Here is a 22,948-nt window from a genome sequence, read left to right as displayed (position 1 = left end):
TAAGGAAGACAATGGAGCAGGATTTGAAAATGTTAATGAAGAGACGGGAGAGTTTAACGGAAGGAGACACCGGTCTGAGAGCTGTCAAGATCGGCTCCCTTTTTGAACCCTGAACTGTTTGAAGTGTGATGGACAGGCGATACCCCAGCAGGGGGACAAAAAGGGACAGGTTCGCTAAGGCAGGACACACACACGACACCACGAGGTAACGAGACCCTGGAAGCAGTGCGCCTCCCACAAGTCGGTGGGAGTTTTTGGAGGGCTGGTCGCGGGACCAAGCCATAGACGCACAGGGTGGAAAGGTACGATCGGCGGGAACCTGCTGTGTGTCCGCCCTTGCCTGGGTGCCAGGTTCGCTGCAGAGGAACAATCGTATCTGAAACGGAGGGGTCACAGTCGGTGACCTCGGAAGACATTACAGAGGGCTTGCCCGAAAGCTGACTGTGAGGAATATCGAAGGTCTGTTTGGAATCCGATTTGAATATTCATTCGCTCTCTCTCTCTCTCTCTCTCTCCCACGGCAGTGATTACTGTGAACTGAACTGAACTCAATTGAACTGAACTTTGCGTCACTTTGAAACTGGTCATTTACCCCTAGACGACGATAGAGCTTGATTGATCCTATTATCCTAGATCTGTGTACATGTGTGTTTATTCATTGCTAACCTGTTGCATTTATATCCTTACCGTTAGAGTACTGTGTTGCTTATTTCTTTATTAAAACTTTCTTAGTTCCAGTAATCCAGACTCCAGCTGAGTGATCCATTTCTGCTGGTTTGGCAACCCAGTTACGGGGTACGTAACACACTTTTTCCCATAGATGCTGCCTAGCCTGTTGAGTTTCTCCAGCTTTTTGTGTGTTGCATAGATGTTTGGAAGATCATGGCTACGGTCTCTGCAATTTCCTCCCACAATTACGTTCCACTGACATTGGACACAAGATATTTAGCTCCTTTCAATGGGAAGCAAGTCATGGGAAGAACTGGGGACTCCTTATCCAAACACATTCTTCTTTTCTCACCACAGCAGCCAGGTAAATCATCAGGGGCAAGAAGCTACATTTGCAAGCCGGAATACTGGAGTCAGTGGCCTCACTTGGTGCCAAAAACACTAACAGAGAGGGAATGGTAACCCAAAAACTAGCTTTAACTTTGACAAACTACAGATAGAAAAGATACACGAGGGAAGGGTTTGAATGATTTTAGAATAGGTTAAAATGTCAGTGTAACATTGTGGTCCAAAGAGCCTGTAATGTGGTGTTCCATGTTCTAAGAGAAGGAAGGTATAATTTTCACAGAAGTAAGATACTTCCAAGACTTGGTATCTTATTAAGCAGGCCAGGCATGTTATATATACCAAGAGATAGGCAGTCTTGAAGCATTGGAAAGACATGCAGGCTGTGTGGGAAGCTCTGATCAAAGCAGGGCTCACTGCCTTCTGAAACAGATACAACAGACAAATACAAATAATCTGAGCAGCCAGTGTGCAGAATGGGAGGAGGCAGTGTGTCCACATGAACTCATCCCTTTGGAGACCAACCCCTGCTGCCTGTGGTGTGCATCTACCTAGTAAAGCAGCAGCTTGACTTCGTCCTCCAAAACTGCGGCTGAAGGAACTGTGCCTACTTGCATAGGATGCTGGCCTACTGGGTAACCACGGTAACAGGAAGGCAGGAATGTCAACGTGAAGTCGCTCTTCTGTAAGGAAAGCCACCTCAAACCACTTGCGCTGGAAGGCCACCAGGTCGTCCATTGTGGAAGTGTACCAGATAGTGGAAGGCTGCACTGTCCCTGCAGAGAGGAAAGAGTCACTCTGATGATGGTTGATGTGCAGATACACACACAGAAGTCACCCAGTCATTCTCTTAACCCAGTTACATCACCTTCAGCAAACATTATGGATGTTCAAGTGAAAAGAAACATTTGCATTAACCGAGCATCTCTCCACATCCTTAAAGCGACTAAAGTAGTTCATAAAACCATAAGATATAAAAGCAGAATTAGGCCACTCGGCCCATCAAGTCTTCTCCACCATTCCATCATGGCTGATTTATTATTATACCATTCTCCTGCCCTCTCTCCATAACCTTCGACTCCATTAATAATCAAAAGTCTATCAACCTCCGCTTTAAATATACCCAATGACTTGGCCTCCACAGCCATCTGTGGCAATGAACTCCACAGATTCACCACCCTCTGGCTAAAGAAATTCCTCATAAGCTCTATTCTAAAAGGATGTTCTTGTATTCTGAGGCTGTGTCCTCTGGTCCTAGATTCCTCTCCACATACACTCTATCTGGGCCTTTCAATATTTGGCAGGTTTCACTGAGGTCCACTCTTACACTTTTAAACTCCAGCAGGTACAGGCCCAGGGCCATCAAGTATTCCCCATATATTAACCCTGTCATTCCCAGGATCATTCTCATGAACCAACTCTGGGCCCTCTCCAACGCCAGTACATGCTTTCTTAGATACAGGGCCCAAAACTACTCAATTCTCCAAGTGTCATCTGACCAACGCCTCAACATTACATTGTTGCATTTAGATTCTTACCCTCTCAAAATGAATGCCAACATTGCTTTGGCCTTCCTCACCACTGACTCAATCTGCGCTCAACATGTACAGCGCTCACGGCCAATGATGTGCATATAAACTGAAGCAAAGTTTAAGAAAGGTCACTAACATTTTTACACAAACATGGTTACAATGTGGTAAGGAACAAATGATTTATTTCCTGACTGGTAGGTCGGTTCAGTTAGTAAGCTGCTGCTTCACTGATCCAGAGACTGGAGCTCAATCTCAAGTGCTGCCTGTGTGGAGTTTGCATGCTCTCCCCTTGTGGGTTTCCCCTGGTTTCCCTCCACCATCTGAATATGTCAATCAATTTGGCTATGTAGATACCTCCCTTTTGTGGTGGGTGATAGGGGAGTCCAGGGGTTGTTGGTGGACTTGTGAAGAAGAACAGGTTGCAAAAATATCAAAAGAAAATTGGAATTGCTCTGAGAGCTGTCATGGACCCGATAGGCTGAATGGCCTAGGTCATCAGAAAATAAATGAAAATGCAGAACAAATATTAGGCAGGATATAGGAAAAACACCTCGCTATTACACAGTAACACACACAAAATGCGGGAGAAACTCAGCAAGTCAGGCACTGTCTATGATCAGGAATAAACAGTCAATATTTCGCACTGAGACCCTTCATTAAGATACTACCTGACCTGCTGATTTTCTCCAACATTTTATGTGTGCTGCTCTGGATTTGCAACATCTGCAGAATCTGTGTCACAGGACGGGTTTGAAGTGTCACCCTCAGTGCAGTGTTTGCCCAGTCACGCACTGGAGACTCAGCCTGCATTGTTGTGCTCTCCCCTGGGGTGGATTGTGGCTCAGAGATGGCAGTACTATGACTAAGTCAAACATGATGACATTCTACCAAGCTTCATCACCAAAAAGTAGCAAAGGCAATCAGAGACAAGTGCGATCTGATGTTAACACCTACTAAAAGCAGGATTAAACAGTTCAGTCTCCTGACCACATCCAACACACAAACTCTTCTGTCGACAAGACTGTTTTGTGCACAGATTATCTACCATCAAAAAAAACTAGCAAACACATCTCGACCAGAAGTTCCTTTGCTTCGTTTATAGTCATAGTGTACTACAGCACAGCAATAGGCTCTTCGGCCCTTCTAGTCCATGCCAGACTGCCTGGTTCCATCAACCTGCACCTGGACCATAGCAGACCATAGCCCTCCATATCCCTGCCATCCATGTATCTACCCAAAACTCTCTTAAATATTAACGTTGAACCACACCCACTACTCCCATGCAGCTCGTTCAACACTCTCACCATCCTGAGTGAAGATCCCTTCAGGTTCCCCCAAATAGTTCACCTTTTAACTTTAACCTATGACCTCTAGTTCTAGTCTCACACAACCTTCGTGGAAAAAGTCTGCTTGTATTCACCTATCTATACCCCTCATAACTTTGTATGTCTATCAAATCTCCTCTCATTCTCCTGCGCTCCTGGGAATAAAATCCTAACTTACTCAACCTTTCCCTATAACTCAGGTCCTCAAGTCCCGGCAACATCCTTGCAGATTTTCTCTGAACCCTTTCAATCTTATTGATAGCTTTCCTATAGGTAGGTGACCTAAACAGGACACAATACTCCATACTTGATTTCACCAACATCTCATACAACTCTGATCTTTCGATACTATTGTTCTTGAATCAGAGGTCACCAGAATGAAGTAAATTGTTACCTTTCTCTGTGTCTTTGTCTGAGATGAGTCGGTACAGGTAGAAACCGTACACAAAGGTCCGCATGGATTCCCCAAAGGCATGAACAATCAGCTGCTCATCCAGCATTTTCTGCACAAAGATTCACAAAAAACAATGGTCCATTCTACAGTTCTACAGTTTAGGAACAGCATCCACCATTCGATTTCAGAGCGAACCCATGAAATGTACCTCATTATTTTTGCTCGCTTTTTGTACTATTTATTTAATTTCTCTTAATATACATTTTTTTACTGTATATTTTATGGATTGCATTGTACTGCAAATTTCATGACATATGTCAGTGATAATAAGCCTGATTCTGATTCACAACCAAGTCTCTGCTAGAAGGTGAAAATTTAACATGGACGTCAGGCATTGTTTATCAAGCATCTGTCAGCTGTCAAAACAATAATCTCAGTCTCATAACCCACCAGCAGCTCTGGCTCTCTACAGAGAGGCAATTCACCTACTGACCTGCACATGGTTGGGCTGTGGAAGGACATGTTCACAGGGAGGCATTCAAAACTCCAACTGTATTCAACATTTTTCAGACCTCAATTGGAGCACTGTGGGCAGCTCTGGTTGTGCTGGAGAGGGTGCAGAGGAAATTCACTAGGATCTTGCCTGGATAAATGGACTTTAGCCATGAAGAGAGATTAAATAGACTGGCATCCGAAGTCTTCACTCTCCAGGGCGCAGGCCTGGGCAAGGTTGTATGGCTGTATGGAAGACCAGCAGTTGCCCATGCTGCAAGTCTCCCCTCTCCACGACACCAATGTTGTCCAAGGGAAGGGCATTAGGACCCATACAGCTTGGCACCAGTGTCATCCAAGAGCAATGTGTGATTAAGTGCCTTGCTCAAGGACACAACACGTTCCCTCGGCTGGGGTAGCTAGTCTAATGCCTTAACCACTTGGCCATGTGCTCACACAAATCAACTGGACACACACACAAAATGCTGGAGGATCTCAGCTGGCCAGGCAGCATCCATGGAAAACAGTAGCTTTCTGCAGGTCCATCGAAGGGTTTCAGCCTGAAACATCAACAACACTTTTTGCCATAGATGTTGCCTGGCCTGCTGAGTTCCTCCAGCATTTTGTATGCGTTGCTTGGATTTCCAGCAGCTGCAGATTTTCTCTTGTTTGTGATTAGATGGGCTGGAATAAAGGAGGCTGATGGGTTTTCTTATAGTCATAGGTTAGGTAGAATGGTCAAGATCTTGTTCCCATCGTAAGGGTATCCAAAACAAGAAGGCATAAGGTGAGGGGTAGGGGTTTTAAAGGATATCTAAGGGGTAAGCTTTATCTGGAATTTGCTGCTAGAGGAGGTGGTGGAGTCAAAGACATCACTACATTTAAGAGACACATATGCAGACACTTAATAGGTGAGGCATAAAAATATACAGATGTAATACAGGCAAATTTGATCTGTGTAGATTCACAGAGCCTGCTTCTGTGCTTCACTTTTCTAATTCCATTTATATTTCCAGCGAGGATAACTTCAACCACCACAGCTCTGAACTGATTCTATAATCTACAGACTCACTGTCAAGGACTCTTGATAACTCTTCTCAGTTTTATTTTTTATTTGTAAGTTTGACTTCTTCTGCACACTGGTTGTTTGTCAGTCTTGTCAGTTTATATAGATTTTCGTGAAATTCTATTATATTTATTTTTCCCTGTAAATGCCTGCAAGAAAATGAACCTCGAGGTAGTATATGGTAACATATACATGCTCTGATAATACATTTAGTTTGAACTTTGACTCTGTGACAATTATTCTCTAAGATCATGACTTGCCTTGTGTAGGGATGGTCGGTCTGGAGTTTACTATGACTGTGGTACATCAGCCCACATCTCAAAGGTGTGCTGGGGAGTTAACTGGCCATGGCAAACTCTGCCTTGTGTACAGGAGTTGGGGGAAAGGCAGTTGATAAAAAAATCAGGATGAATTTGAGGAGCTTGTGAGACAATAGGAAAATAAATGGATGGGATTACTCCAGGAGCCAGCATGGATTTGACGGTAGGAATGGTCCCTTATATGTTGTAAAAAATATGAAAAATATGAGAATATTGAACAATTATTTGGCCAGGATATGGCAGGGACTCCTTGTTATTTTTGAAACACAATCGGAGATATACTTTTGACAGAGGAGAGTTTGACATCTCTGGGCCTGTACTCGATGGAGTTCAGAAGGATGAGGGGTGTGGGTTTGTGGGGGTGGGTTCTCATTGAAACCTAGGCCTGGATAGCATGGACTTGGAGAGGAGGTTTCCATCAATAGGCAAGAATGGATCCGAGGACATAGCCTCTGAATTAAAGGACATCCTTTCAAATTGAGATGAGAAGGAATTTCTTCAGCCAGAATGGTGAGCCAATGGATTTTGCTGCCACAAATGGCTGGAGGCCAAGCACTGGGTAAATTTTAAGGCACAGATTGATAGATTCTTGATTGGTAAAGTGGAAGGTGGTTAGGGTTACAGGGAGAAGGGAGGAAAATGTGGTTTAAAAATCAGCCATAATTAGATGTCAGAGCAGATTCAATGGGCTGAATGGCTAGTTCTGCTCATGGTCTTATGGTCTTGTGGCTGACTGAAAGGGCACTTCAACACAGCACTGGGTTAGGGAGAAACCAGACAAATAGGATTGTTCCGGCAAAACGGAGTGAAAGGCTTTCTTCACTGTAATCAGTAAATATGAAAATATGGGATTTCAAAGGGCATCACTTCACCCAGTGACCCTTCCCACATTCACGGATCTGACCAAAGGCAGCAGGGCAACTGGGCAAGCAAGATCCAAGCTAATATCTAAGTGACCATGGAACTGAGACCTTGCTTGATCTCTCTGTGCTCTGTCTGGGATGGGGTGTTGATGAGGACGACTGTGAGGCAATACCATAGCTGGGTCAACATGCTGCAGTTGTTTCCTATAGTGGGGGTTTCTAGGACTAGAGAACATAGCCTCAGAATACAAGGACATCCCCTTAGAACAGAGATGAGGAGGAATTTTTTTAGTCAGGGGTGCTGAATCACAGACAGCTGTGGAGGCTAAATCATTGTGTACATTTAAAGTGGAAGTAGATAGGTTCCTGATTAGTAAGGGTGTCAAAGGTTACAAGGCAAGAGAATGGGGTTAAAAGGGAAAATAAATCAGCCAGCATGTAATGGACTAATTCTGCTCCCATGTCGTATGATCTAAACCATAGCTATTAAGAGTGCCCCAGTACAATTCTGGAAGGGGGAGTGGGAGGTGTGAAACAGCGAAGCCGGGCTGGTGCTCACCTGCATGATATCGATGGCCATGGATTGCGTCTGGACTCCTTCGACATTGCTGATAAGCCAGTGGACCACTTCAGCACTGATGAAACAGTTGGGGTGCAGCCCTCTCTGTTCAGGAAGCAGCTGAATACCGGTACTGGGATGGAAGAGTGCACAGAGACTAATGTTTGAATCCCACAGCCATTACAGTCTGTACCAGTCTCTCTAACTACCAGCCCTAGAGACAAAACAAGCAAACTTTATCACATCCCCATTACACACCCACCCCATCCCACCAAAGCTATGGAACACCTACTCACTTAAAGCAAACTTTCCACTTGCTTCAGCCTGCTCCCCAATAAATTTACAGTTTTATGGATCCGTTATGCTGTCCCCGATTCCCAAGCATTTGCTTCCTACCAGCTTTGGCCTCTTTCTAAGTGCTGGAAAATCCCAGAACCCAGAGCACCACAACAGTTCAAGGTCACTGTCTTCTGCCACACAAAGATCTACGTCAGGCATTGGTCATTTAACAATGCAAGTGTGCATATATACTCAGTAGCCACTTTACTAGGTACAGGAGTGGAACCCTGTGTGGTCTTCTGCTACTGTAGCCGATTCATTCCAAGGTCCAACATGTCGTGAGTTCAGAGAATGTTCAGAGATTCAGTGCACTGTTGTAATGTGTGGTTATTTGAGTTACTGTCAACCTCATGTTAGCTGAACCAGTCTGGCCATTCTATCTCATTAACAAAGGCCTTTTCATCCACAGAACGGACACTCACTGTTTTTTTTTGTTTTTTGCAACATTCTCTGAAACTGTAGAGATTGTTGTGCATGAGAATCCCAGGAGATCAGCAAGTTCACAAACCACCCAGTCAGGCACCAACAATTGTTCCATCATCAAAACCACTTAGATCAGTCCTTCCCCACTCTGATTTTGGTCTGAACAACTGAACCTCTTGACCATGTTTGGATGCTTTTATGCATTAAGTTGCTACCACATGACCAGCTGATTAAATTCTTGCATTAATGAGCCTGTGTACAGGTGTACCCAATAAAGTAGCTACTGAATGTATTCCTAGACAAATAGAAAATTACTCCTATGCTACACAATTCCCAGTCGTACTTACTTTAAACTTGTTTTTCTCTGAACCCTTCCATTCACAAACTTTAAACCGCAAATGGGTGTTGTACAACCCACTTATAATGTAATGGCTTCTCTGTAATGTTCCTCTGTTAAGATAATGGTTTCTCTGTAGCAGCAATGCTTGGGTTATGACTAAAGATAACGGGGCATGCTAGCCAATGAGCAGGATGTTGGCCTTTCTTGTGTGTCTGGGAGCCGGGAATTTGCAGTTCATTCGCCGGGGAAAGACGAGGAGAGAAGACGCGAATGGAGAGAGTTGGTAGACCGCTGGAAGGAGTGGACAGAGCGAGGGTCTGAAGATCAGTGACGATCGGAGGAGGTCGATGGTGGACGAACGGCCTTATCAGCGAGCTCCAACCTTGCGCAATAGACTGTTTCATGAGAATAGACCCATTTTCTTTTTTGTTTTCTTTACTAACCATATAATCAAATTAAGAATTATAAAGCTCTATCGTTTAATCGCATATGGTTTACTGTTTCATGGTACTGATTTGTAACAGGGGACACATCGCACAGCATCCATCTAAACTAGATTTCTTAAGTCTGGCCGGGCCGGGAGCTATCATCCCCTAGATTAAGCCACTAGCCAAAGCGAGAGTTACACACTGGTAAAATAAAAAACAAGTAGCACACAGCTTTACCGGGCAGGAGTGCTGCCTTCAAAAGCACACAGTCCACACATCTAGTACTCACGTTGGGTGCTTCATTGCCTCCAGTACCTCTGCGAGAGATGAGGAGGAAGTCAGTGCACTTGTGATCCCAGAGGACAGCTGACTGCTGTAATGGAATCAATCACCAGATATTTTACACAGAGTCAAACATACATTGCAATGTGTCACAGTAAACCAAGTGCTGTGAGGGCTTGTGGTGGAAGGGTACCTCTTGTCTTTGCTTCTTACATTATGGAGAAAAGGTCCAGGTCCAGCACTGATGATCACTCTCCACAGGAACCTCCTTCCACTTCATCTACCTTATTGCTTCCCAGCACTTACACAAAATTTCAAAAGACCCAAGAAGATCTTTGCTGCTTTGTGACTCTTTGTACCTGTCACCTACCAGGTTGTATTCCTTTCCATACTTTGCCCCCCTCCACCTTCTGATTCTAGCTTCTTCATTCTTTCTTTCCAGTTCTGATCAAGGGTCCTGACCCTAAACGTTAACTGCTCATTCCCCTCAGGGATGCTGCCTGATCTGCCAAACTCCTCGAGCATCTTGTGTGTGTTGCTCTGTAATTCCAGCATCTGCAGAATCCTGTGGCTTTGGTTGAATAACAAGTTCCACCACTCTGTATAGAATTTTTCTGTATATACTTGATGCTGTGTCAACCTTTTAACCTTCTCTTAGATCAATCTAACCCTCCTACCTAACCCTCAATCTTTCTACCATCCATATGCCTACTGGCAGGACATTCCATGCACTCACCACTCTCTGCGCAGAAAAAAATCATACCTCTGACATCCCCCCTTTACTTTCCGGCAATCACCTTAAAATAATGCCTCCTGGTATCAGGCATTTCTGCCCTGGAAAAAGTCTTCAGCTGTCCACTCAATCTATGCTTCTTATTATCTTGTACATCTCTATCCTCCTTCACTCCAAAGGGAAAAGCCCTAGCTAGGAAAAGGGGGACACAGGAGAGGGGAGAGATGGGGGGAGTGGGAGGGGGAAGAGATGGGGGAACGGGAGGGGAGAGAGATGGGGGAATGGGAGGGGAGAGGGATGGGGGAATGGGAGGGGAGAGAGATGGGGGAACGGGAGGGGGACAGATGGGGTGAGTGGGAGGGGGTAGAGATGGGGAATGGGAGGGGGGAGAGATGGGGGAACAGGAGGGGGAGGGAGGGGGAGAGATGGGGGAATGGGAGGGGGAGAGATGAGGGAATGGGAGGGGGAGAGATGGGGGAATGGGAGGGGGAGAGATGGGGGAACGGGAGGGGGGAGAGGGCAGAGAGAGATGCATCCATAGACAACAGATCATATGTAGTGTTACGCAAAGTCATAGATTAATGTAGCATAAAAAATGTATACATACAAAACATCCGATTTCCCTTTTACAACGCATATTTAAATAAACATGCTTTCACAATTACTGTCCATAACTAATGTTCTGAAGATTCAGTCTTTTGGGTGATGCTCTGTTTCTTTTAAGATAGCACTTCTGGACCTGTGGAGTGGCATCAGGTTTGGCAAGTGTCTTGTCAACAATAACGTTCTCATCCTCATAGCATCTCTGGCCTGTGGAGTGGCATCGGATTTGTTCAGTGTCTTGTTCGAAGACAACCACATTGCTGTCAGTGGTATGATCATCACTGAGAGGCAAGTCCGGTGTCTGTAATGTGTCTGATTTGTTGGATACAATCGTCTCAGTTGTGTTCTGTGGTTGAGTATCCAGTATCTGGTCCACATGACGTCGCCATGTCTGATCTAGAACATCCACTCTGTTCATCAGTCGTTCAGTTCTTGTCACTATCCTATCAGGTGCCCACTTGTCTTCTCAGTAATCACGTGCTAGGACTTCCTGTTCAGTCTCAAAGCTCCTTGCTGCTTCATTTAGTGACTGGCTGCACTTCCCTCCATAGAGCTGGTTTCAGGAGGTCTAGCAAAATCCCAGATTCCTGTTCATGAACAGCATTGCTGGTTTTTGATTTGTCATCGCATGAACAGAGTTCTGATACACAAAAACAAAATTGACCACCTTGTGCTGTAGAGAAATGTCCTCCTTGTCCATTGCTTTAATGGACGACTTGAAGGCTTGGATAAACCTTTCAGCTTACCCATTCATTGCTGGGTGGTGAGGAGCTGATATGAAATGCCTAATGCCATTTTCTTTTCATGAACAGTCAGAACTCGTCTGATGTGTATTGTGATCTGTTATCACTCACTATTTGTTCTGATATGCCATTTCAAGTAAAGAAAGTCCCCAGAATGGAGACAGTCTTTGCTGAGGCGGTTGGTTTCATTGGTATAACCTCTGGCCACTTCAAAGGAGCATCCACAGTAATCAGGAACATGGAGTCCATGAATGGCCCGGCTAAGTCAATATGTAATTTTTGCCACGGTGATGAGAGCCGCTCCCATGGGTGTAACAGTGCTTGTGAGGGTGCATTTTGAACTTTTTAGCATCCCAAATAGCTTTTGGCCAAGTTTTCAATGCTTATCGATTCCCAGCTGCCACACATAGTTCCGGGCGAGACTCTCCGCCCTGACTGTACCCAGGTGTCCTTCATGCAGTTTCTCTAGCACTCTGGTGTGCAGCTTAGAGGGAACCACAACACGAGATCCACACATCACCATTCTTCGACATACCAATAGATAGTCTTGTCTCACTGAGAATTCTGGAAACATAGGATTACCATGAGCTGGGCATCCTTGCACAGTGATTTTATAGATTTTTGACTATGTTGGGTTATTCCTTGTTTCTCTTTGTATTTCGGAATTTGTTACCGGCAAATGGTCCACCAATGCTGTGTGGAACTCTTCTGCTGGCTCACAGTAAGACGATTTTTCTTCATCATTCACCAAAACTGAAAGATGTGACAAGCCATCAGCGTTGCTGTGTTGTTTGGTACCCTTGAACTCTATGTCATAAGAGTGGGCTCCAAGGAGCAGTGCCCAATGTTTAACCAAATAGCAGTCATCACTGAAATTCCCTTCCTGGGATTGAAAATGGACCCAAGGGGCTGGTGATCTGTCACCAGCATAAACTTTTGTCTGCAGACGTAGTGGTGGAACTTCTTTATTCCCTATACTAGACTAAGGGCCTCATGGTTGATCTGTGCATAATTGTGTTCTGCGCTCGTTAGTGATCTTAAAGCAAATGCAATTGGACATTCAGATCCATCTTTCATAATGTGTGACAAACCGGCTCCAATGCCATAAGGGGATGCATTGCACGCCAGACTGATGGGCAGTGATGGGTCATAATGGGTGAGCAGTTCATCAGATGTTATTAGTCTCTTTGTTTCCTTGAATGTTTTTTCACATCTTTCTGACCATTCCCACTTTGCTCCTGTCTGTAACAGTGTGCCTAATGGATGCAGCACTGTAGCAATGTTTGGGAGAAACCAATGGCAATAGTTTACCAGGCCCAAGTATGACCCAAGTTGGAACACATTTTCCAGTTTGGGTGCCTGTAGCACTGCTTCAGTCTTCTCTTGGGTCTTATGTAAGCCCTGCTTGTCAACGACATCCACAATATGAGATTTAAATCATGAAAAAATTATATTTCTCTCTCTTTGTGCGCAGACCATACTCTGTCAGGCTGGTAAGCACTTTACCAAGGTTCTGGAGGTGCTCTTCATCATTCATGCCAGTCATGACCAGGTCATCGAGGTAACACTATGTTCCTGGAATATCTTGGAACACTTGGTCCATTGCTCTTTCCTTAATAGCTGGAGCTGATGTGACTCCAAAGATGAGATTATTATACTGGAACAGTCTCTTGTGAATGTTGAATGTGAGGAATTCCCTATTTGACTTCTCAATCTTCACTTGCATGTAGGCTTGTTACAAGTTAAACTTTGAAAATGTCTCCCCACCTGCCAAAAATGCAAAGATGTCTTCTATTTGTGGCAAGGGATACTGCACAATACACAGCACCGGGCTAATGCTCACTTTGAAATCCCCACATATGGAAACTGCTCTGGCCCTCCCTTTCTTGATCACTGGGACAATGGCCGTGGCCCAACCGCTCCACTCATTCTTGGAGAGAATTCCAGACGCCTCCAAGCTCTGCAGTTCAGCATTCACTTTAGGACATAGTGCATAAGGCACTGGACATGCTTTATGGACTCTTGGTGTTGCTGCTTCATCCAGTTCAATTCTGGCCTTTATGCCTTTGAGTTTACCAATACCCTTCTCAAATATCTTCTCATTAGCATTAAGCAGCTGTGACAGTCTCCGGTTAGTGCTACCACTTGGGCTGCAGTTGCCTGTTGATGTCACACTGAGAGCTTTGATTGAGTGCCAGTCTAGTTGGATTTTTCTCAACCATTCACATCCAAATAGTGCTAGCCCTCCACTTTTCAATACTGTACATAAAGCTTTAACTGCTGTGTTTGGCCTCCATAAGTCATATTCACCTTCAGTTTACCCTTAGGAGACACTTCTTTGCCAGTGTAGGTCTTCAGCATCACTGCAGTCTTCTCTAATGGTATCTTAGAAAACAATCTGTTGTAGTCAGCCTCTGGAATTATATACAAAGCTGACCTTGTGTCCTGGTCCATTTTCAGTTTTGCGCCAGACACATCTACTGTGATCCATGTGATTTTGTGATTTGCTTCAGTAATACAATGCAGTTCTGGGCATGACACCTCACCTTTGTTATACTCTGTGTTGTCTAACTATAGAAACACAGAAACATAGAAAACCTACAGCACAATACAGGCCCTTCAGCCCACAAAGCTGTGCTGAACATGTCCTTACTTTAGAAATTACCTAGGATTACCCACAGCCCTCTATTTTTCTGCACTCCATGTACCTGTCCTGGAGTCTCTTAAAAGACCCTATCATATCTATTTCCTCCACCATCGCCGGCAGCCCATTCCACGCACTCACCTCTCTGCGTAAAAAAACTTACCACTGACATCTCTTCTGTACCTACTTCCAAGCACCTTAAAACTGTGTCCTCTCATGTCAGCCATTCCAGCCCTGGGAAAAAGCCTCTGACTTCCACAAAAATAATTTGTGCCAGGTCAGGATGTTGTGTGTCTGGGAGATAATGAGTTTTGCACTACCATCAGTTCTCCTGTGGTAAGTGATGGAGCCATCACTGACAACAGGCACACCTACAGTCTGACAAGTTCACAGCAGCATTTTCCATTTATAAACTCAGGCATTTTTTTGAAAAACTGATGTCATAGAGACAGCGTTTAGGAATGCAATTATATCTTTTGTACGCAAGCTAATAAAACCTTGGTTAGACCACACTCTGAATATTGTGTTGAGTCTGGTGGCCTCAATATTGGAAGGATGTGGAAGCTTTGGAGGCTGCAGAAATTTACCAGGATGCTGTCTGGATTAGAGAGCATGGCTTATAAGGAAAGATTAAGCAAGCCAAGGCTTTTCTCTTCGGAGCAAAGGAAGATGAAAGGTGACTTGATAGAGGTGTACAAGAAGAGGCACAGATCGAATGGATAGCCAGAGATTTTTCCCTAGGCCAGAAATAGCTAATACAAGTAAATAGCATAATTTTAAGACAATTGGAGCAAAGTATGGGAGTGGGGGGTGGGGGAGGAATGTCTGAGGCAAGCTTTTTTATACAGCGAGTGATGGGTGTGTGGAATGCCCAGCCGGGGTTGGGGAGACAGATAAATTTGGGACATTTAATAAATTCTTAGTAGGCGCATGGATGACAGAATAATGGAGTGCTATGTAGGATGGAAGGGTTAAATTGATCTTAGAATAGGTTAAAAGGTCAGCACAATATCGTTGGCTGAAGAGCCTGTACTGTACTGCACTGTTCCATGATCTTCGAAACATTTCACAGATTCCTTCTGACAATACTTCCGTCTGATCATTCATTTACTGACAAAGCTTCACCGCCATCTAGGATGATGACATCACCGATGCCAGCAGAAGTGTCAGAGGGGAATGTGTCCGGAAGCTCTTGCTGCCTCTATCAGAGCACACTTACCACAGAGTGCAATTCCAAATGGGCAGATCAGATTGGTTTAACTGGTTGCGGCTGGGAAGGCCTCAGCAGCCTGTGCCTCAAGTCCCATGCCAACAAGTATCAGAAGGAAATACCTTCCTATAACTTCAAAGAGTCGAGGGCTAAACATTTTGAAACCAACTGTTTTGTTTTTTGCTGTTTACTTCAGTGCTACTAGTGAACTATCTGTAGCACGAAGTGAACCTTAAAAACAAAATTAGAGATTGGTATGCTTTTTAGGTTAATCTGAGCTTCAACAATTAAAATGCTTAAAAACAGGCATTTGAACTGGTGCATAGATACTAAATGCTTCAAGTGATATGGGCCGAACACTGGAAAATAAGACCATCTGGGATAGTCGGCAAAGATGAACTGGCCCAAAGTGCCCATTTCTGTGCTGCAGGACTCTGAAAGCCAGGGACCTCTCCATATTGTAACAATCCTCAACTGGTTTTTAAATAAGGCTTCAGAAACAAGGTCTCTGCTTTCCTGTGTTTGCAGTGAGTATTAATTAATTCAGTAGTTGGGTGATTTTTTTTCACCTCTCCCCCTTCTCTCTTTTCCCAATCTCTGTTTTAGCTCGCCTCTTATTCCTCCTTCCCTTCACCTGCCCATCACTTCCCTCTGATGCCCCTCTTCCTTCCCTTTCTCCCAAGGTCCACTGACCTCTCCAATCAGAATCCTTCTTTTTCCATTCCTTTACCTCTTCCACCTATCACCTCCCAGCTTCTTACTTCATTCTCCCTGTCCCCACCCACTCACCTGGTCTCACCTATCACCTGCCAGCTTCCCTTCCCCCTTCCTTCCCAGTCCTGATGAAGAGTCTCAGCCCGAAACAGCGACTGTTTACTCCTCTGCATAGATGCTCTCAGATGTGCTGAGTTCCTCACTAATTTTGTGGGTGTTGCTCTGCATTTACACCATCTACAGAATCTTCAGTACACAGGTGATGCCATGAGTCCAACACATTTAAAATGGTATTATTCACAACAGTTATTAATAGGTGAACTTGTATAAGGAAAGGAGTAATGTGTAGGGCTATTCCTGACACTAGGGACAACACTGGCCAGACTGGTAACCTTACCTGCCCTCTGCCACAGTGGAGGCCAAAGACTGGTCGCCTGTAGCTGAAGCAGCCCCCAGGGTGGAGTTTTGCAGGTTGCCTGATCTGTCTGCAGGGGCAGCATTGGCTGTCGAAGCTGGACTGTAATCTGAATGGTCAGGGCCAATTAACACCTGATCTCCTTGAACCTGTGTGCACATTAAATAAAACATAAATATCAACCAACAGCCATTTTCTCCAGCTGTAGATGGGTCCCATTCCTGTCTTGCACAATGAAAATCCTGATCATAAATGCAATCAGTAGAAACCTCACAAATGACAGAGATGGGGAGAGAATGACAGGGAGACAGCCAGGTTCAGCAAGGGCAGCGAGGTGCAGAGAAGTTCAGCAAGGTGCAACGAGGGGCAGCAAGGTTCAGAGAGGGTAGAGTTCCAATTTGGTTCTAATTTGGTCCTAATTTGGTCCTAATAGACATTCATCCTAATTTGGTCAGTTCAATTCTAAGACAATGCTTTTTAAATTTAACAACTCAAGAATTTGCAAAGGTATTTTCTATACCATATTTTCATCCAGATCTCCCACCTCGGCACTTTCCTAACAAAATGGTGGAATCACAGCCTGTATGATTGTGGAGAAAATTCAACTTACTGAATAAAACCCAGAAAGTAAAAGAGGTAGGTACAAAAGGTGAGTCAGCTCCCCAGAGCTGTCAGATACTGCAGAATATCTTATCACAGATAAATACAGAATACTTACAACCACAAAGGAAGAGGCCATTCAGCCCATCAGGTCCATGCTGTGTCCCTGTGCCATTCTCTCTGACACAGGTCCACTGTCCCCATAGACTCTCTTTGCCTTTAACCTACACTAGAAGAACTTACCTACCTACCTACACATCTGGATCATGTGGGGGAAATCCTACACCATCAAAGGGCGATTGTACAAATTCCACCCAGATGTTATTGGAGGCGAGGACGGAATCTGTGCCCCTGGAGCAATGATTGCAGAACTATTGAGGGCAGAGAATCAAGATCTTGCTCGCAAAGTGTTTCATGAAAACATTTCGAGTAATTCATTGCATTTGCTGTTTCTGGGAACTTACAAAATGATAACCATTACATGTATGTGAATCTTGGACAAGATATAGATCTGCCAGTGCAGTGAGGCACCTGGAATTTCAACCTCTTGTTCTGCTTTGCTGATGTACTGAATGAATGGAATCCAAGGACCCTACAGAATGAAACAGGAACTTGGGATCACTGAACTACATTCTATCAGCAGGGTCAAATTTATTATCGAAACATCATAAAGTGTGTTGTTTACGTTGACAGCCAACACACACAAGTGTGACCACACATTCCAGCGCCAACATAGCATGCCCACCATGCTTGGCCAAACAACACCGATCAGCACTGATCGTGAGTTGGAGAGCTATGAGAGAGGAGGTGGCGCACAGGTCTGGAAGCAAAGTTTAAAAGGGGAAAGCTTCGCGGGAACTCAGCAATAACTGGAGCACCAATCGTGTGTTGGAGAACAGGGAAGGTTCAGGCATAAAAGGAAGACACTGTCATCAATGGAGTGATCTGAGTCAGAGTGGTAGGGCTTGGGCTCATTTGGGCTTCAGCAAGGCAAGTGGGTAAGTGGACTTCGTTTTTTCCTTGCATTGTTTGAGGAATAAAGACCACGTCTGTAGGGTTAGTACTTTGCTCTGGGTGTCAGATGTGGGAGTGCTGGGAATCTTCCACTCTCCCAGATGGCCATATCTGTGCCAGGTACACCTAGATGCAGCTCCTGAGAGACCGTGTTAGGGATCTGGAGCTGCGGCTTGATGACCTAGCTTATTACGGGAAGTGAGCAGGAGATGGATAGGAGCTGCAAGGAGTTCATTCCCCCGAGGGTGCAGCAGTTAGATAAATGGATGACAGTCAGGGAAGGGAGGGGAAGAGCTCAGATCGTAGAGAGCACCCATGTAGCCAACCCCCTCAGTAATTGTTAACTCGTTTTGGATGGTATTGAGGGGGATGAACTGACAGAGGATTACCATGGCAATCGGATCTCTGGCACTGAGCCTGGTTCCGCGGTGCAGAAGGCAGAGGAGATGAGGATTGCAGTAGTCATAGGAGATTCCATAGAGAGAGGGGAACAGACAGGAGGTTCTGTCAGCCTGATAGAGATACCCACATGGTGTGCTGCCTCCCAGGTGCCAGGGTACAGGATGTCTCGGATCGGGTGTAGAGTACTCTGAAGGGAGAGGGTGAAGTCTTGGTACATGTTAGTACCAATGACATAGGCACAAAAAGGGAGGGTGTTCTGAAGAGAGAATTCAGGGAGTTGGGTAGAAAGCTGAAAAGCAAGACCTCCAGGGTAGTAATCTCAGGATTGCTGCCTGTGCCACGTGTAAACCAGTGCAAGAATAGCATGATCAGACATATTAACGTGTGGCTGAGAGACTGGTGTAGGAGGCAGGGTTTTGGGTTCCTAGAACATTGAGGCCTCTTCTGGGGGAGATACGACCTGTACAAAAAGGACTGGTTACACCTGAACCCAATGGGGTCCAATATCCTAGCAGGCAGGTTTAATAGAGCTGTTAAGGAGGGTTTAAACTAATTTGGCAGGGGACTGGGAACCAGAGTGATAGGGCTGAGGAAAGGGGAAATAAATAAATCAAAGCTGGCGGGCAACAGAGTTGATAGAAAGGACAGGCAGGAGATGAGGCATAATTACAGCCAGTGGGATGCTTTACAGGGCAATAGAGGCATGGTGCAGTTAAAACAGAAAGCAACAAATACTAGACTGAAAGTGCTATATTTGAATGCACACAGCACAGGAAATAAAATGGACGATCTTGAAATTCAGCTACAGATTGACAAGTATGACGTTGTGGCCATCTCTGAAACTTGGCTAAAGGATAGCTGCCATTGGGAGTTGAACGTCCAAGAATATACAATGTATCAAAAAGCTAGGTTAGTAGGCAGAGGGAGTGGTGTTGCCCTGTGTTTCAGAAATAATATTAAATCATCAGAAAGGGATGATAGTCCGGAAGGTGTAGAGTCTCTAAGGGTTGAGTTAAGAAAGGGCTAGGGTAAAATAACCCTAATGGCAGTTGTATACAGGCCTCCAAACAGCAGCCGGGATGTGGATTACAAATTACAGCAGGAGATGGAAAAGGCATGTCAGAAGGGCAATGTCATGATAATCGCTGGGGATTTTAACATGAAAGTGGAATGGGTAAACCAGGCCAGTATTGGAGCTCAAGAGAGACAATTTGTCGAATGTCTAAGGGATGGCTTTTTAGAACAACTTGTTGTTGAGCCCACTAAGGGATCGGCAGTGCTGGATTGGGTGTTGTTCAATGATCCGGAGGTGATAAGAGAGCTTAAGGTATAAGGAACCTTTGGGGAACAGTGATCACAACATGATCGAGTTCACTCTGACAAGGAGAAGCGAAGTTCCAATGTGTCGGTATTTCAGTGGAATAAAGGAAATTACAATGGCATGAGAGGGGAACTGGCCAAAGTTGACTGGAAAGGGACACTAGCAGGAAGGACAGCAGAGCAAACTTCAATGGTTGAAGTTTCTGCGAAAAATGAGGGAAGTGCAAGACAGATATATTCCAAATAACAAGAAATTTTCAAATGGAAGAGGACACTATGGCTGACAAGTGAAGTCAGAGCCAAACAAAAAGCAAAAAGAGGGCATACAAGGAAGCCAAGGCTAGTGGGAAAACAGAGGATTGGGAAGCTTTCAAAAACTTGCAAAAAGAGACTAAGAAGGTCATTGGGATGGAACAGATGAATTATGAAAGGAAGCTGGCAACTAATATCAAAGAAGATATTAAAAGCTTTTTTAAGTAGATAAAGGGTAAAAGAGAGTTGAGGGTAGATACAGGATCAATACAAAATAACGCTGGAGATATTGTAATGAGGGACGCAGAGATGGCAGAGGAATTGAATGTGTATTTTGCATCAGTCTTCACAGTGGAAGCCATCTGCAGTATACCGGACATGCAAAAGTGTCTGGGAAGTGAAAATTATGATTATGAAGGTACTCAGGAAGCTTAATAGTCTGAGGGTGGGTAAATCTTCTGGACCTGATGGAATGCACCCTTGGGTTCTGAAGGAAGTATCTGGAGAGATTGTGGAGGCATAATCTTTCAAGAATCGATAGAGTCTGGCATTGTACCGGAGGACTGGAAAATTGCAAACATAACTCCACTATTTAAGAAGGGTGGGAGGATGCAGAAAGGAAAATGTTAGCCTGACATCAGTGGTTGGGAAGTTGTTGGAATCGATTGTTAGGGATGAGATTATGAAGTACCTGTAGTCACATGACAAGATAGGCCACCGCCAGCATGGTTTCTTGACTAACCTACTGCAATTTTTTGAAGAAATTACAAGCAGGGTAGACAAAGGATATGCAGTAGATATGGTGTACTTGGATTTTCAGAAGGCCTTTGACAAGGTGCCACACATGAGGCTGCTTAGCAAGATAAGAGCCCATGGAATTACAGGGAAGTTACTAGCATGGGTGGAGCATTGGTTGATTAGCAGAAAACAGAGAGTGGAATTAAGGGATCCTATTCTGGCTGGATTCTGGTTACCAGTCGAGTTCCACAGGGGGCGGTGTTGGGACTGCTGCGTTTTGTAATGATGTCAATGACTTGGACAATGGGATTAATGAACTTGTGACTACATTTGCTGATGACATAAAGATAGATGGAGAAGCAGATAGTGTTGAGGAAACAGAGAGCCTGCAGAGAGACTTAGATAGTTTAGGAGAATAGGCAAAGGAGTGGCAAATGAAATACAAGGTTGGAGAGTGTATGATCATGCACTTTGGTGGAAGAAATAAACAGGCAGACTATTATTTAGATGGGGAGAGAATTCAAAATGCAGAGATGCAAAGGGGCTTGGGAGTTCTTGTGTGGGATACCCTAAAGGTTAACCTCCAGGTTGAGTTGGTGGTACAGAAGGTGAATGCAATGCTGTCATTTCTAGAGGTATAGAATATAAGAGCAGGGATCTGATGTTGTGCTCCTTATTTTAGAAGGATATACTGGCATTGGATAGGGTTCAGAGAAGATTCAGTATGATTCCAAGAATGAAAGTTACTGTATGAGGAACGTCTGGCAGCTCTTGGACTGTATTCCCTGGAGTTCAGGAGAATGAGGGGGGAATCTCATAAAAACATTCCAAATGTTAAAAGGCCTGAACAGATTAGAAATGGCAAAGTTATTTCCCATGGTAGGGGAGTCTAGGACAAGAGAGCACAACTTCAGGATTGAAGGACGTCCACTTAGAACAGAGATGCAGAAAAATTACTTTAGTCAGAGGGTGATAAATCTGTGGAATTTGTTGCTACGAGCGGCTGTGGAGGCCAAGTCATTAGGTGCATTTAAGGGAGAGATAGATAGGTTCTTGATTAGCCAGGACATCGAAGAGTATGAAGAGAAGGCAGGGGAGTGGGATTGACTGGAAGAATTGGATCAGCCCATGATTAAATTGTAGAGCAGACTCAATGGGCCAAATGGCCTACTTCTGCTCCTATATCTTATGGTCCTATCGAATACAAGAGACAACATTCCATGTGATAAATCAGCAACAGCAAAAACAAGCCATATTCTTCCCAAACACCCACCCACGCACATACAGCCTTCTAAACCCAGGACAGGCTGTATTCGGCCTCCAGTGGACTTGTGGATTCGCAGATATTTGGCCTTTGACTTCCCCAGCAGACTTGCAGACTGAGGGCTCCGGCCATCGGGCCTTAACTTCTGCATTTTCAATCAATCTTGGGGCTTTGATCTTCAGCATCGACCCAAGACTCACCAGTGATGCCAGCTGGGGACCCGAGGCGAGGACCCAAACTCCTATCCTTAAACTCCGGACTAGCCATCAACAGGACCCTGAACAACCTCTGTAGTCTGCCAGCCTGACATACGTCCATTCACTGGTCTTCGAACGCAGAGTGGAGAATTAGATTCCAGCCTGGACTCTAATTCCCCCATATCTGACCCCTAACTCCCCTCTGTCTGCCAAATCATCCTGACAAACAAAAAAAAAACCTAAAAAACTAAATCTGAGTTGTGATCCCCACAGACACCACAGCTTGGCACCATCTTGTCAGACCAAGATCTTGGGAAGAGAAGGAGAGAAGGAGAATATGGGGAATAACTGAATAAATTAGAGCTGTCTAACTCGATTGTTAGGTTTATTTGAAAAGATCATTTAAAGATAGATCTCCATCAGCAGAATTATAACTCTTCTGTCAACACATAACACAGGACTCAGGGATACGGAATGGACAAGGGGTTAGAGTTAATTCTCTGAGAATTGTGGGGCTGGGGGCAAATACGAGTGAGAGGGAAGGCCAGGACCACGGGGGTGGGGGGGGGGGAGCAAGGATACTGTGGACATTTGATGGGATTGTTGCCATCAGACTCTCTGGCTACCAGTAGATGTGACAGAGATGTCCCACTAGGCTCAGGAAACGTCCCACCAGCTCAGATCCAATGGCCACTGTGGCTTTCTCCTTCCAATCAGAACAG

The 22,948-nt window shown here is 44.7% G+C and overlaps 1 protein-coding gene across 10 annotated transcripts in view; it reads right to left on the bottom strand.

Annotated features, from left to right (window-relative positions):
• Window positions 1-22,948, bottom strand: part of depdc5 (DEP domain containing 5, GATOR1 subcomplex subunit) — a 250,444-nt gene that overhangs the window by 53,518 nt on the left and 173,978 nt on the right. For 9 of the 10 annotated variants that reach the window (XM_063031849.1, XM_063031837.1, XM_063031844.1 and 6 more), the window contains 5 exons: window positions 16,422-16,588; window positions 9,385-9,468; window positions 7,566-7,698; window positions 4,266-4,374; window positions 1,566-1,790 (listed from right to left, as the gene is read on the bottom strand). In XM_063031849.1, coding sequence (XP_062887919.1) covers window positions 1,566-1,790; window positions 4,266-4,374; window positions 7,566-7,698; window positions 9,385-9,468; window positions 16,422-16,588 — 718 coding nt within the window. The remainder of the gene's footprint in view (window positions 1-1,565; window positions 1,791-4,265; window positions 4,375-7,565; window positions 7,699-9,384; window positions 9,469-16,421; window positions 16,589-22,948) is intronic. The other variant, XM_063031842.1, reaches the window with a different exon arrangement.

The sequence above is a fragment of the Mobula hypostoma genome, chromosome 23, assembly GCF_963921235.1.
Source record: "Mobula hypostoma chromosome 23, sMobHyp1.1, whole genome shotgun sequence".
Lineage (NCBI taxonomy): Eukaryota > Metazoa > Chordata > Chondrichthyes > Myliobatiformes > Myliobatidae > Mobula > Mobula hypostoma.
Note: the sequence above shows the minus strand (reverse complement) of the source record. Positions and strands in the feature narration are given on the sequence as shown.